The sequence below is a fragment of the Penaeus vannamei genome, chromosome 1, assembly GCF_042767895.1.
Source record: "Penaeus vannamei isolate JL-2024 chromosome 1, ASM4276789v1, whole genome shotgun sequence".
Lineage (NCBI taxonomy): Eukaryota > Metazoa > Arthropoda > Malacostraca > Decapoda > Penaeidae > Penaeus > Penaeus vannamei.
The window spans coordinates 44,562,833-44,577,832 of record NC_091549.1 but is presented as its reverse complement, the minus strand read 5'-3'; the positions used below and the strand labels follow the sequence as shown (position 1 = coordinate 44,577,832).

Sequence of the window (15,000 nt, the reverse complement as noted above, 5' to 3'; positions counted from 1 at the left end):
ACACGAAGAGCGAGCGAGCGAGCGGGCGAGAGAGAGAGAGAGAGAGAGAGAGAGAGAGAGAGAGAGAGAGAGAGAGAGAGAGAGAGAGAGAGAGAGAGAGAGAGAGAGAGAGAGAGAGAGAAAGAAATAGGAAGAAAAAAAAAGTGAGAGAAAGTTAGAGACCGAGTGGGAAATAGAGGAGGGCAGAGACAAAGACAGTGACGGAGAGACAGACATGAAGCGCCAGCCAGACGGGACTGCAACCGCCCCGAGCCAAGACCTTCTCAGGGAAAGGTCCTCCTGAACCCCAAGGTCATCGGGCATTCTCCCTTGGACGTCTTGGCCTTCGAGGAAATCCTTCACTGCCTTGTTTTGACGCCTCCTTTTTTGGAGGAGTCATGAACGAGGCTTAAGAAGTGTGTTTAAAGAAGGATTTCTATTTGCCTTTTTGTGTCTGGAATGGTTTGGATGTTTAATAAGGTCGTGTTGGTTTAATTTCCTTATGGATAAATTGTTTTTTGTTGATACAATGTCTCTGATGCTTTATTGATTTTGTTAATATAGACTTTCTCGTTATGGGTGGGCGGTTAGCTTAGAATCATTCGCTAATCAAAAGTGCATGTGATTCATGCGTTAAATCCAATTGGTAAAAACAAGTTGACAATGCAATATGCAGTTTACGCAAGGCTTAATATAGCAATGTATGTCTTCGTTAAAAGAAAATTACTTGTTACAGCCTTAATCACATACCATGGTTAATGACGCTCGAGCCATACAATTAAGAGGTCCACTGTCGATTTATTTTGGGACATCTTTTTAAAAAGAGAAAGTGAGTTATCCGGACGGTTCGCGGAGTTTTTCTTTGTTCCATCTCTGGTACAATACACCGTTAAGGGAACAAGATTGCCATCAGTAATAACACACTGAGCGCCAGAACAATTACGTTGCGCAACTGCAACCCTTAATGACACGCACCCGTGTTCTCAGGCAAGGGGACAAGCTACAAGTTACCATTACGCTTTGACAGTTCGTTATTGCGTCGTTGCACTTTCGATAATTCGCTACATTCGGTCGCGTCGTCATGGTGCATCCGTCGGCCGGGTGAAAGGTGAAACGGGTAGGCCGGCGGCACGACCTTTAGACTCACGCCCACACACGCCCACCGAATGCCTCGACACACTATCGAGACACACATCGGTGGCACATTATCGCCCACTTGCTTTTCAAACTTTTTCCTAGTATTTTGGTCCTCCTCCAAGGTTAATTAGTACTTGTTAAGGTAAGATATGCACCGTGTTGGAGTTGGTGCTTGGTGCTAAGTAGTTCATGGTCTAGCGAGATTCTTCTACAAACAGAGATCGACAGATAGACAAGGTAAGTAAATATAGTTATATTTATATATTCTTCGCCACATGTGCTTACCAATCAGACGATAAAACAGAAAAAAGCTTGACTCTCTGATGATTTTACTAGACACATCACGGTTTCTTTATTTCCCTAACTACTGTGGCTTATCTATTAAATCTTTTTTTCCACGATACTGCTATGAGATATTGCCTGTATTTGAGCATATACAAAAACAAATAGACAGACTGATACATATCTACAAACTATAAATTTCGAGACTTTGACAGTGTCGCCATGCTCGTATGTCTTACAGAAATCAAGTATTTCGAAAACGTTCTTGACACGCGGTGAGGTCAAACCAACGAAAACTTCTCAAGTTTTTTCTTGTATTCAGGTCAAGAGGCTGATCGTAGTCTGATTATATTAATCTACATGATTGACTTTTCGTCGTTTCGCCATTTACCTCAGCAGAATCAGATTCAAATAGACGTGCAAAAGCGATCAAATCAAAATCACCCAAAGGACGCCCTTTCAAGTAGATGTAAATGTACGACGACCCAGAAAAGAACCACATAAAACACGCATAAATCTATCCTGTTTATCGAGACGTGTTGCTAAAGTTTACTTCGTCGAGGAAAAAACTCTCGTAATGGCACCTTCACAAAGGTAGGGCGATAACCATGCCCCGTGGCCATAGAAGGAGACCTGACCTTGGATGTCGCCACATGGACCTGGGCGGACCACGATACATAGAGAAAGTTCGGGCCAAGGACTACGTGCCATGGGGATGCCCGGGTTGTTACTGGCGTGTCCGGCACTTCCAGGATACTGCCGGGTCACTGCCCACGCGCAGGCGGATGTGGTGTACGCACTAACGTGGCCGTTCTATTCCTCTCAAGGTGCTTTCCATGACCTTATCTCTGCCGCTGGCGCTGTGTGGGTTTGTGATTGCGGGTTGGTACAGGTTCTCGTTCTTTGTGATGTCTGAAATACGTGTAATTTTTGTCATGTATCATTAAAATTCGGTATCTAGGGTATGGGAACTTTTTGTATACGGATAGGCAATATATTTCTTTCTCTGTGTGATGGGAACAATTACAACGAAGTTTCCTGACCTTTTCAGTCACATGAACTACTCTCCTGCTGTGAGAACGCAACCTTTGACGCTCAGATAGATGTAGCATATAATACCCGACTGAAAGCGCCCTTCGACACACACACAAACGCAACTTTTAATACATTGATGGAAGCAACTTTTGGACCTAGAGGAACGAATATTTGATACTGAGATGAATGTAACAATTAGTACAAAACGCACAACTTTTGACACCAAGATGAAAGTGACTTTTAATGGTTAAACGAAAGCAACTTCTGACACGGACGAAGCAAGTCTTTTATATTTAGATTAAGGTAACTCAACAGAAAAGACTGCAACTTTTGACAACTTACGTTACCGTAAATGTAACTGCTGTTATACTAGACACAAAAGTGACCGTCTTATATTTCTTAATCGTATTTATGGACTATACCAACAATGGCATTTTAAAACTGCTTGCCACATCAGAGAAAGGTTACATTCTTAAAATCACACAAGTATAAACCAACACCACGCCCCATGGAAACCTCAATCAACCTTAGCCAAGTTGTAATTTCAAGATCTGCCAAGTATAATCTTTGCAGGTTTACCCTCAAAACCTTTACAGCAAAGAAAGATCAACAACATATTGGGCGTAATATGAAAACGAGCGTTCAAAGCCACGTGCAGAAACCGTGAACGACGTTTCGAAACCTTTCAAGCCCTAACAACAAGGGTCATATTACTTCGGACGTCGAGATATGATCCGAAGCATGTTTGGCAATTTTGACCGTAACTGTACATATTTGTTGTTAGGCTCATACCGATGGTAACCAAATAAATCGCGAAATTGAAGAAAAACACCCTGACCTGGAAAGACGAAAAACTAATAATTTTAAGTTTTCAGTGTCCGAAAGATATGTTTTCTTCACTTTCGTTTTCTTGAGTTGGAAATCAAACACGTCGCTGATAGTCCACGTGGCATATTTCTTCACTGCGTCTCTTGTTCTTCCTGTTTATTTGCAAGATGCATTATCTGACTGTACATTCACCAACTCGCACCTGAATGCACGATCTACCATGTACACACATTACCCAAACCACTATCTTACACTTATAAAACCAAGCACCATATAACTTTGAAAAAAGAGGGAAGAAAAACGACATTTAAAAACAATAAATAAAAACTAATTTATCATTATTCACTCACCAGGATACGGGAATGCACAGGACACTTCCCCAAGTCATCAGTCTCGCAACGTTAAGCCACGAGTGAACGTTCTTAATTTTCCGATTCACGCTTTCATGGAGGGGTAAGGGCTCGAGTGCACGGCGGGAAAGTAAAGCAGAAAAGCGCATTGCAAAACGGAAGTATGATTAGATTCACCCAGGCCGGAAAGTGATTGCGTAACTAAAGAATGTCCCTCTCACTAGCATTGTCTCATTTTCTCCCGATACATATATGTATATATGTATATATACATATATATATACATATACATATATATATATATATATATATATATATATATATATACATATATATATATACATATATATACATACATATATACATATATATATATATATATATATATATATATATATATATATATATGTGTGTGTGTGTGTGTGTGTGTGTGTGTGTGTACACATATATGTTTATGTATATGTATGTATATATATGTATATATATATATATATATATATATATATATATATATATATATATAGATATATATATATATATATATGTATGTATGTATATATATAAGTGTGTGTGTGTTTATGTATATAAATATGTGTATGTGTATGCTTGCGTACACGTTCTCAAACACACACACACACACACACACACACACACACACACACACATATATATATATATATATATATATATATATATATATATATATATATATATATATATATATATACATATATATATATAGATATATATATATATATATATATATATATATATATATATATATATATATATATATATATATATCAGATTGGCATGCAGTGCCCTTCCCTTTCCCTCGCGTGACGTCACGGTGAGAGGAGGCCCGGTGTGACTCGGTGCTCGCGCCTTGTGACTTGTTACTCGCGCAGCCTAATGAAAGGGAGGACGACGGACCTGCGGCGGGAAATCCTTCTGCTGATTGTTTTCTTGTGTTGTATGTTTGTATTTTTTCGGTTATTGGTAACACCAAGTTAATGTAAGTTTGGTCTTGTTTTACGTGTTATTTTTATATGCATTGCTTGTACTCGTTTACAGTATTCGTCATCATGTATTTTAATATTCATCTCAAACGAAAGTGTGTACACACACACACACACACACACACACACACACACACACACACACACACACACACACACACACATATATATATATATATATATATATATATATATATATACATATATATATATACATATATACATATATATATACATATATATATATATATATATATATATATATATATATATAATATTTCTACACACACATATAATGTATATTTTTATGTAAGAAAATGCATATTACTAGGAATAAAAAAAGTTACCAATACATCAGAAAACATTTCTCAGTATATGAACGTAGACCTCCATGACATCGAGCAGCAGGGACGAGCGACCAGAGCATTGACATGCGTCTTCGCAAGGCTACCTATTCTGCAGTGATTCATTCCCAACAACAACGGTGGAGTCAGAGTAACGGTACCGTTGCTCATTTCACTTTGGAGAACGTCCTGGCACAATTTCCTCTCTCTGTTTACATAAATTACAAAATCTCGATTTGGCAAATAAGAAGAATGAGAGAGAAAAAAAACAGAGACTGCGAAGTGAATGGTTCTTACCGTTCTTACAGGAAGAGTAAAGAGCTTATATAACCTGTTCTTTTGTAGGTGAGTAATAGTTCGTGTGTGACGAGGCTCTGGACACGTGGGGAAAGGTCATGTCACGATTGATGAAAGTTAAGAGAAGGCTTCGTCACCCTTTGCATTTCGGATGACAGCCACTCGTAATTGCATGAATATTGCCCGAACAATTCCCCAAAAGACATTAGGATAAACTTTAGATAATGTAGACACAACTTCTCCCCACGCACTGCATGCCTGCTGGTGCAACACGTCATCAAAACGGCAAAGGCTCTGCCGCTAGTCGAAAAGGACCTTCGAATAGCGGCAGAAAGTACAATGCCCCCGAAGAGCGACGTGCCCAACAAAAACAAAAGTGCGGGGCTGCCCATACCGGGTGCCCGAAGCAGGTCGGGTCACTTGCACTTTCATTTAACCTTGGGATTTCCTACTCCGCTCACCCTCCTCCTCCCCCTCTTCTTTCTCCTCTGCCCCCCTCCTCCCTCCCCTTCCCTCCTCTGACCCCTGTTCTTTTTTCTTCTTCCTCTTCTCTTTCTATTTCTTCGTGTTCTTCTCTTTCTATGTTTTTGTGTTCTTCTCTTTCCACTCTTCTTCACCTTTCTTCTTCTTCTTTTCTATCTCCTCCTCCTTTTCTCACTCCTCCATCTCCCCCCATCCTTGGCATTGGCTTCCTTCCAAAACCTTTTCCTCCAAGAAGTTCCTGTATACTTTTGTGTGTGTGTGTGTGTGTGTGTGTCTGGATGCCGGAGGGCCTTTGGCTTTGTCTACGATTCCTTCCAAGAATCCCAGATTAATTCTTCTTATTCTTTCTTATTCCTTTTTATCTGCCAATTCTTTCCCACTGGTCCTTTTACTATCAAGCTTGCCTCCTCGCGGCCCCGACTCTGCTTGAACCCCATTTCCGTTTCTAGTTCCTTGTGTGCTTCATTCTGCCTTTACTTTCATCGACGCTTTGATGGCAATGATGATGACGTATATATTTTTTTTCGTCGGGCTGTATCTCATCTTTTTGTTTCGTGAAAGTTTCAAACGGATATAAACCGTGTTTGACTTGTTTCTCGGGTGTTTGATAAAAACAGATAAAAAAATTATAATAAAAATAATAGAACAAAAACATAATCACAAAAAAATACTACAATATAATAAAATACACAATAACAAGTACACCAACAGAGCAAACATTTTATTATAACCAGTCTCGCTCTATAAAATACAAAATTTTAAATTCAATAACACGTTAACACTGGATACGTACTTTCTACCGCAGTGAAATCTCCATTTTCCTATACTTCAGTGGACACATAGTTGCAGCTTTAGGCGTATACATATATAAGTAACATTGTCTATAAGGTAAATATGCTAAAAGTCTAACAAACAAACGAAATGTTATTGTACATGTTTGCATCAGCGGACATTTCGATATATTTGTCAGCAATACACTAGCGGACGGTGAAAAACAGTTAAATCATCTTGCACACTGGACTCAGTATGAAAGCAAACACAATAAACAGATGATTAGCAAATTATGTTCACAAGACACAGTTCTCCGGCCTGCCACGGGTCCCTTTGGCGCCAGCGACCGACGGCTCAGAACCCGCATGTGGGACCCGCTGCCTGCCTCGCGCTCCACTTCCACGCTCGCTATTATAGACTTATGAATGAGTAAATAACAGTAGCACACGCGGAGCACCTTGCTATTGGGAGCGAGAAGCAAGGGATCCGGGCGTTCTAAAAAAGAATTGAGTTTTATTTGTTTAAATCTCTCTCTCTCTCTCCCTATCTTTCTCTCGTTCTTTCATATTCTCATTCTCTCTCTCTCTCTCTCTCTCTCTCTCTCTCTCTCTCTCTCTCTCTCTCTCTCTCTCTCTCTCTCTCTCTCTCTCTCTCTCTCTCTCTCTCTCTCTCTCGCATGCTCGTACGTACCCAAGCAGAAAGAAAAATATATAACAATATGCTTATCCATCAACCAATTAAATGTGCATTGGCCTACTTGCATACGTTTTCTATTGGCCTAGCAGCTTGCCAATATCACAAAAAACGTTTTCCTTTGATGCAATACCCTGGAACTTAGAAAACCTGATATTCCCTCTTGTTACAAAACACGGACACTCTATACAGACGCACATGAACAAATTGAAAAGCAAAATAAAACAATACAATCAAATAAATACACATTCGCTTTATATAAGTAGGAAACGGACAAAACCCACACCTGACTGAATCTGACTAGACTCCACGTTATATGCCTTAGAGCGAAAACCTGCAATATCTCCCGGGTTACTGACGCCTTCATGTAAACTTAATCGTTTTAACAAAGTTTTCTTCAAAGTTAGACTAAATTACCAAGTCCAGCGATATAATTCATCCCCGAAGTCCTTGTTTCCAATATAAATCCCCAATCATGTAAATCCTCATCACCGATATAAATCCTAAACGACATGACCCCCTCCTCAACGTCATAAATCCTCTTGGTAAAAATCCTCGTCGACTACATAAATCACCATCCCCGATATGAATCCCCGCCAACAATATAAATCCAAGAAACCGACATAAATCCATCAAAACAACCTACATCCTCCTGAGCCACATAAATCCTCCTCAAGGCATAAATCCTCAACAGCGACATAAATCCTCCTCAAGGCATAAATCCTCAACAGCGACATAAATCCTCCTCAAGGCATAAATCCTCAACAGCGACATAAATCCTCCTCAAGGCATAAATCCTCAACAGCGACATAAATCCTCCTCAAGGCATAAATCCTCACCGGCGACATAAAGCCTCGCAGCGGGAACTACTGGAGGGGAAAGAGAGGGGCAAAAATGCACCACTTTGGGTGACTCTTTCCACAAAGACTGGAAGGGAGAAAGTGTACTTGATGGCAGCGTCGTTTGTGTGCGTAGCGCTTGGTTGCGGCGGTGTGTACGCGCATGTGTATGTACGTGGGGGTGGGGGGAGGGGGTACGAGGGGGTTGTATAATAATGAGAGTGAGGGAGTGGAGGGAGTGGAGGGAGAGGAGAGAGAGTATGTATAATATATACAATATATGTATATATTGTGTATGTGGTATCGAAGAGAGTGCGAAGGAAATGAGAGAGAGGGAGAAGGTAAGGGGAGGAAGAGAGGAACAGATAAGGACAGAAGGAGAAGAAAAGGCAAAAAGATGAGGAAGAGAGGGAAAAGGTTAGCAAATGAGGAAGAGTGACGGAGGGAAACAGGGAGGGAGTTCATAAAAGAGAGGGAGTAAGAGGAAGAGAGGGAGAAGGAGGGAGAAATGGAAAAAGAGAATGAGTGCGCGAATAAATAGAAAGGTAGATGCACAATCATTTGAAAAGAACAATTCATATTCAAAATCAAGTCTTGCATTCCACGCCCAAAGAACAACATTCATAACGCCCACGTCGCGTCTTTTCAGAAAATCCGTATCTTTGGATGTATTGCGTAACTTTGAATATCCTTTTTGTTTAATACAGGAAAAAAGTTTTTAAATAAATGCATAAAAAGTAACTTTTCCCAATTTGCGGATGAGTTGCACCTTGCGAGCTGCCGTCTGCAGATCGCTCCCTCTCGCTCCTCTCCTACTAATGTCTTCATCTCTCTTTGTCTTTGTATTCATTTGTCTTTTTATCTCATTATCTGCTCTTCTTTCTTTTTTTTATCTGTTTGTCATATCTATGTATCATCTTTTGTCTTTTTTTTATGAATGTCGTTTCTCTATAACTCTCTCTCTCTCTCTCTCTCTCTCTCTCTCTCTCTCTCTCTCTCTCTCTCTCTCTCTCTCTCTCTCTCTCTCTCTCTCTCTCTCTCTCTCTCTCTCTCTCTCTCATGCTCTGATTATCTCTCTCTCTCACTCTCATTCTCTGATTCTCTCTCTCTCATTCTCTGATCTCTCTCTCTCTCTCTCTCTCTCTCTCTCTCTCTCTCTCTCTCTCTCTCTCTCTCTCTCTCTCTCTCTCTCTCTCTCTCTCTCTCTCTCTCTGCTTCTAATGTATGCACCTAGGTATGTATTTAAGATTGTATGTACGCATGCATATATGTAAACAAACACACATACACACACACACACCCACACACACATATATATATATATATATATATATATATATATATATATATATATGTGTGTGTGTGTGTGTGTGTGTGTGTGTGTGTGTGTGTGTGTGTGTGTGTGTGTGTGTGTGTGTGTGTGTGTGTGTGTGTGTGTGTGTGTGTGTGTGTGTGTGTGTGTGTGTGTGTGTGTGTGTGTGTGTGTATGTGTGTGTATGTGTGTGTATGTGTGTGTATGTGTGTGTATGTGTGTGTGTGTGTGTGTGTGTGTGTGTGTGTGTGTGTGTGTGTGTGTGTGTGTGTGTGTGTGTGTGTGTGTTTAATACATATGGGGGTGAGTGAATGTGCGTCTGTGAGTGTCTTTATTCTACATGTCTGTAGGTTTATGTGTCTGTGTGCCCGTCTGTGTCCATAGCCCACAATGGTCCCCTCCGCCACATGCTCCTGTCCCCAGCTTCCTCACTTTCTCCTCACGCCGAAATAGCCATCAACCTAATTAGTCATTCGCGCGCGCCGCCGTACTAAGCGGGAAGGATGTGTCTCGAAGGAAGAGAAAAGAAGGAAAGAGATGGGGGGGCGATCTCATGAAAGGGGAGGGGGGTGCGGAAGGGGGGGGCGGTCAGAGAAATAGGGTGGGGTGGGGTGGGGTGGGTTGAGATAGGTTGGGGGAGGGGGGGTTACGCGGCAGTGGGTAATGGAGGGGGAGGGGGTCGCTCCACTTTCCTGTAGCAGATGGTCTTCGCGAGTGTTGCCGTCTTACACTGCTCTGTCACGGGATCCAGGCGTCCAAAATAATATTTTCTTCAGCAATTTGTATTTTCTAAAAAAAAAAACATGAATACTAGTTTTTCTTTTCTTTTAATACTGAATATCTATATCTGTAAATAAACAGTTTTAAGTTCTTACGAAACTAATGCAGATATTCAGTATTTTTCTTTCGTTTTTACCTTTTTCCCCGGTGCTTCGAAATCAGCCTCAAAGTGATTTATGTTTTATGATTGCTCTTATTAAAACCATATAGTGTATTTTGTGTTATATCTAGGTTGCAGTTATCAAGTTAATGCTCAACATTTTAAGTCTTTTTCTTGCATTAATTAGCATTCCATGTATTTTGTTTGTTTACATTCTGTTAACCATTTGATATCATTATGGTGTTATCATCAGATACTTTTATGTAAGAATGGGTTCCATATGACATTCCACTGGCATGTGACACCTTTACTTCAACCAACACATAACACTTTAATCAAACACATGGTATGTTAAGTTGGTTCCGTTTGTCATATGGAAGTTTTCCACTTGCTTATTTCTCTTCGTATTAAATGCTAACTAATGTTTTCTTTTTCTCACGAGTTTACCTGTCCCAATATTATACACTTGCTAATTAAAGCAACCTTTCACAATTTAAAATTCACACTTGTTTATAAAAACAAATGTTACGTGAATTTGGGTATCCTAATATTTACACTCGCTAATGAAGGCATTTCTATAACAGTACTTCACCTGTCTTAATGTCTTACACTTGCCATTGATAGCTATTTTTATATGAATTTACTTGCTCTAAGATTTTACACTCTAACACATGGAAACTCAAGCCTTTAATTTTCACATGGTTTGATATAGAACAATAACAGGCAATACAAAACCTCTTCACACACCATATGACATCAACTTAAACCTAATAACGCCATCTCTAACACATGGTGTCTTTCCCTATTATATCACATAATGATATTCATCATCACTGTTACTAATCACCACCACCTATAATCACCATTACCATTAAGGCACCTTCAGCCAACACTTACACACGACACATACCACACAACACCGTCACCTACCACTCATCACCCTTTAATAAAAAAAATCTCCCTTGTACCTAACCTAACCTAAAGGCCCTATCAAACTAGCTCTTTTTCCGTCATTTTTTTGCGTTTCCGAATGAACTCCGTATGAAAATCATGTAAACAAGCATGGCGCTATCGGAGTGAATCACACGAACATCCTCATACATATTACGTTATTTTAAAGAAATATGATGTATACTGTATATACGAATGTTCTAAAATATTAGCTTATGTTTATATTCACTCATCCTATCTAATTTATCAATAGCACAATATCAACACGGAAATTAGTCAGACGGAAACGGTCGTAACCGTCTTGGTCTGGGAAGCGTTCCTTTTGTAGACGATCCTTGCGGAAAGCCTCAAATTCAGACGCAACCCCAGAAATTGACGGAAAAAGTGCTTGTGATAGGGCCTTAACCCCTTCACTACGAACAAAGAACACCTCTGGCATTCTCGCGACATCTCCCGAGGTGAAGACGCTACAATGAGCGTAAAAAAATCGAGCCATTGTCTGCACTCCCTCTCTCTCCTCCTCCTCACTTGATTCGGCCCACTAACCTCATCTCACAGCTGATTTTCTGCGATTTGGCGCGTCTCGCAAATCACCGTCTCTTTATAATTCTTTTTTTCTTTCTTTCTTTTTGGCGTGTAAGTTTCTATCAACGAGAAAATAGCTTGTGCACATTTTTGTTTTACATTACATAGGTCTACCTTGAGCGAGGGTGCACTCGGGCTTGACAACGTGGTCAATTGTGTGTGTAATCATTAGTGTCATAAATTCTCATTAATGTGCGATGCCAAGGCTGACTGCGTTACATTTCAATCCCATTGTATAAGATATAGTATCTTTTTTTTGGGGGGTTTGTGAGTGAGTGAGTGTGTGTGTGTGTGTGTGTGTGTGTGTGTGTGTGTGTGTGTGTGTGTGTGTGTGTGTGTGTGTGTGTGTGTGTGTGTGTGTGTGTGTGTGTGTGTGTGTGTGTGTGTGTGTGAGAGAGAGAGAGAGAGATAGAGAGAGAGAGAGAGAGAGAGAGAGAGAGAGAGAGAGAGAGTAAATGTGTAAATAATTGAATGAGTGAATAACTGACTGACTGACTGATGAGCGTGTACATGCGTGCTTCCACAAGCATTCAAATTTGCTTACACATGCGTGTTTACACAATTGTATGCATGGATGCGTAAGCACACGTGCATGTGTACACAAGAAAAAGTGTGTATGTGTGTATCCAATGAATATTCCGCTTAGCAGACCCAAACGGGCTTTCTCTACAGGGACTTTTCACCGCTGTTTGGGTCCAGAAAATCCCTTTCGACCACGAGACACAAAACACGGTAGATTATAATTTTTAACTTTTATTTATTTTATCCATTCATTTTCCCCCTTTAACGGGAACATCCTTTTTGTGGAAGGATTTTGGTGAACGACTTTGTTTACCTACTGAATTGTTACGGGATTCAAAAACAATAAATATTCATAATAATGATACTGGCAATCGTAATCATCACAGTAGCAACAATCTTCATTATTTTTATTAGTAATGTAACTTTAATCTCTGTTGTGATTAACATAAGCTAGAAAAGACTTCTCTCTATCATATCAACACGTGATACTTTTCCATGGACTACGGGCCTAAATCAAACATTTTCTGCGAAAAAGTTAACAAATATAAAAAGTTAACAAATATAAAGTACAATACACATTTATCACTATATATAGGTTATACATGGAGTATGGCAACAATTTTCTGTTGTAGCAAACTGGAAAAGGGAATGAATTTCAGGTCACGTTTTACAGCTTTGGTTAACCTCTCGTTTATAGAGTGTCATCGTGTTTGGCGTCACGCGGCGGTGAAATAGGACAGCGATGGAGGTCAACATGGTCAGTATAGTGATGATGGTACTGATTGTGATGATGAAGGTGGTAGTGGTGATGGTGGTGATGGTGATGGCGTTGTTGGTGGTGGTGGTGGTGATTATGGATATATTGGTGGTAATGGTGAAGATAAAGGGTGGTGATTATTATTGTGGTGGTGATGCTGATGATTTTAAAGATGATCGTACTTGTCTTGGTGACAATAAAGGTGAGGCTGGTGTTGGTGTTGGTGATGGTGGTCGTACCGAAGTGGTGGTGGTGATAGTGATTATGGTTATGATACTGATATTGATGCTAATGATGGTAGTAATGATGGCCCTAATGCTAACAATACCATCAACTAGAGGCACTTAGAGAGCGCATACCTCCGCCAAGGCAGTAAGGTCACTGTTGCAATAAAAATATTCACACTTAAAGAATTACATTAGATTAATCTTTCTCAAGTACACAGGTGACGTCCGTAAACATAACCTCCTTGACGCAGGCAAGGCAATAATGGTGACAATTTCAATCATTCAAAAAATTCTTGGATCCGGATCACCACGAACATTTAATGGAACCCAAGTTAGGCTAAGACACGCCTCTTATAAAAAAAAAAATATATATATATATATATATAACAAAAAAAATCATAACTTTCTAAGTAATCTTGCTAACGTACAGATAATACACAGATGGTCACCAAAAATATAATGGCATCTAAGTTAGGCTAAGACACACCTCTGGTAAACATTTCTGAAAAATCTATTTATTATTTCCTGAGTATCTTGCTATCCAACGAACGAACGAACAAACAAACGCGACCAAAAACATAAACTCCTTGGCGGAGGTAATAATGGTGACTGATTGACATAAATACTAAACTACCCACACAGATCAATTAACCCCATAAAAAACAAACAAAGAGACAGTGAGAGAAAATGACAATGCTGGAACTTTGACCTCCAGAGCCTCTTATTTATTTCAGTCGTCCCAAGCTTCAATTAAGTCATGACAAAATGATCAATGTAATTATGCACCATGATTTCATGTCATGGCCTTGCATGTAATAATCATGTTACGGTATCTTTGTTATCAACTATGTAAACTTCGATCCATTAAGAACATGTAGGTTAAGAGGCACCCTTGCATCTTATCATTATCGAATTGATTTCCTTTTTGCAATAAAATATGAAGTCAGTGGGTTATCTTCGGAAACCGTTGACAGTCGACAGAGATTCCCTATACATTCACTACGGGCGCCATATTCGGGAAATTCTCCCTTTCTAAACTGCTCTACATCAATCCATCATTTGTCATAAATCTGCACATTTCTGGATCACACAAAAAGAAAAAAAATACCCCGCATAAACGACCAACGCAGAAACGTGCGTACTCACCCTTAAAATACTTGAGCATAAGTAGCACACACTCTTGAAAAAGCAAGTCAAGTGTAGTCGAGTCAGTCCAGCGTTGAGATGAGGAGCCACACTCTTTCCTCCACAGCAGTCTTCGACACACTGACGGTCCCGTCTTTGCATCACAGGTGTACCTTCTGCTGGCGGTTACCTGCTCTTTCATATTCAAAAAAATCTTTGAGGCTTGAATTGCTTATATATACGGAGTAATCTGACATACATATCCCTTATTAGGTATATATGTTAAGGATTACAATTTGTTCATTTGTTCATTGATATGCTTGTAGATGTTTTGTGAGGTGTAATGTCGATGGGAATAACAGCGATTGGCAACTCACCTGTCATCCCGGTAGAAGACCTTCTCCACGTGTATTTCCCCGCACTTTTAAAAACCTCTTACTGTCCCTTCTAATTCCAATCTTAGCTCCTCTTGGCCGGTTCGTGCATACTTTCAAAACTGTGGTGAGTGAAAAAGAACTTTAAAATATATTGACAAGGAAACAGTCTACCAGGAACCACCATCGCATCGGCAGTCCCCCCTAGAC

The 15,000-nt window shown here is 39.9% G+C and overlaps 1 protein-coding gene across 1 annotated transcript in view; it reads right to left on the bottom strand.

The window, feature by feature from the left end:
• LOC113803126 (serine protease filzig) overlaps positions 1–14,598 on the bottom strand; it is a 31,368-nt gene extending 16,770 nt beyond the window's left edge. The window contains exon 1 of the mRNA XM_070123628.1: positions 14,438–14,598. Within this exon, the coding sequence (XP_069979729.1) occupies positions 14,438–14,456 (19 nt within the window). The 5' untranslated portion in view covers positions 14,457–14,598. The remainder of the gene's footprint in view (positions 1–14,437) is intronic.
• Positions 14,599–15,000: the final 402 nt, after the last annotated feature.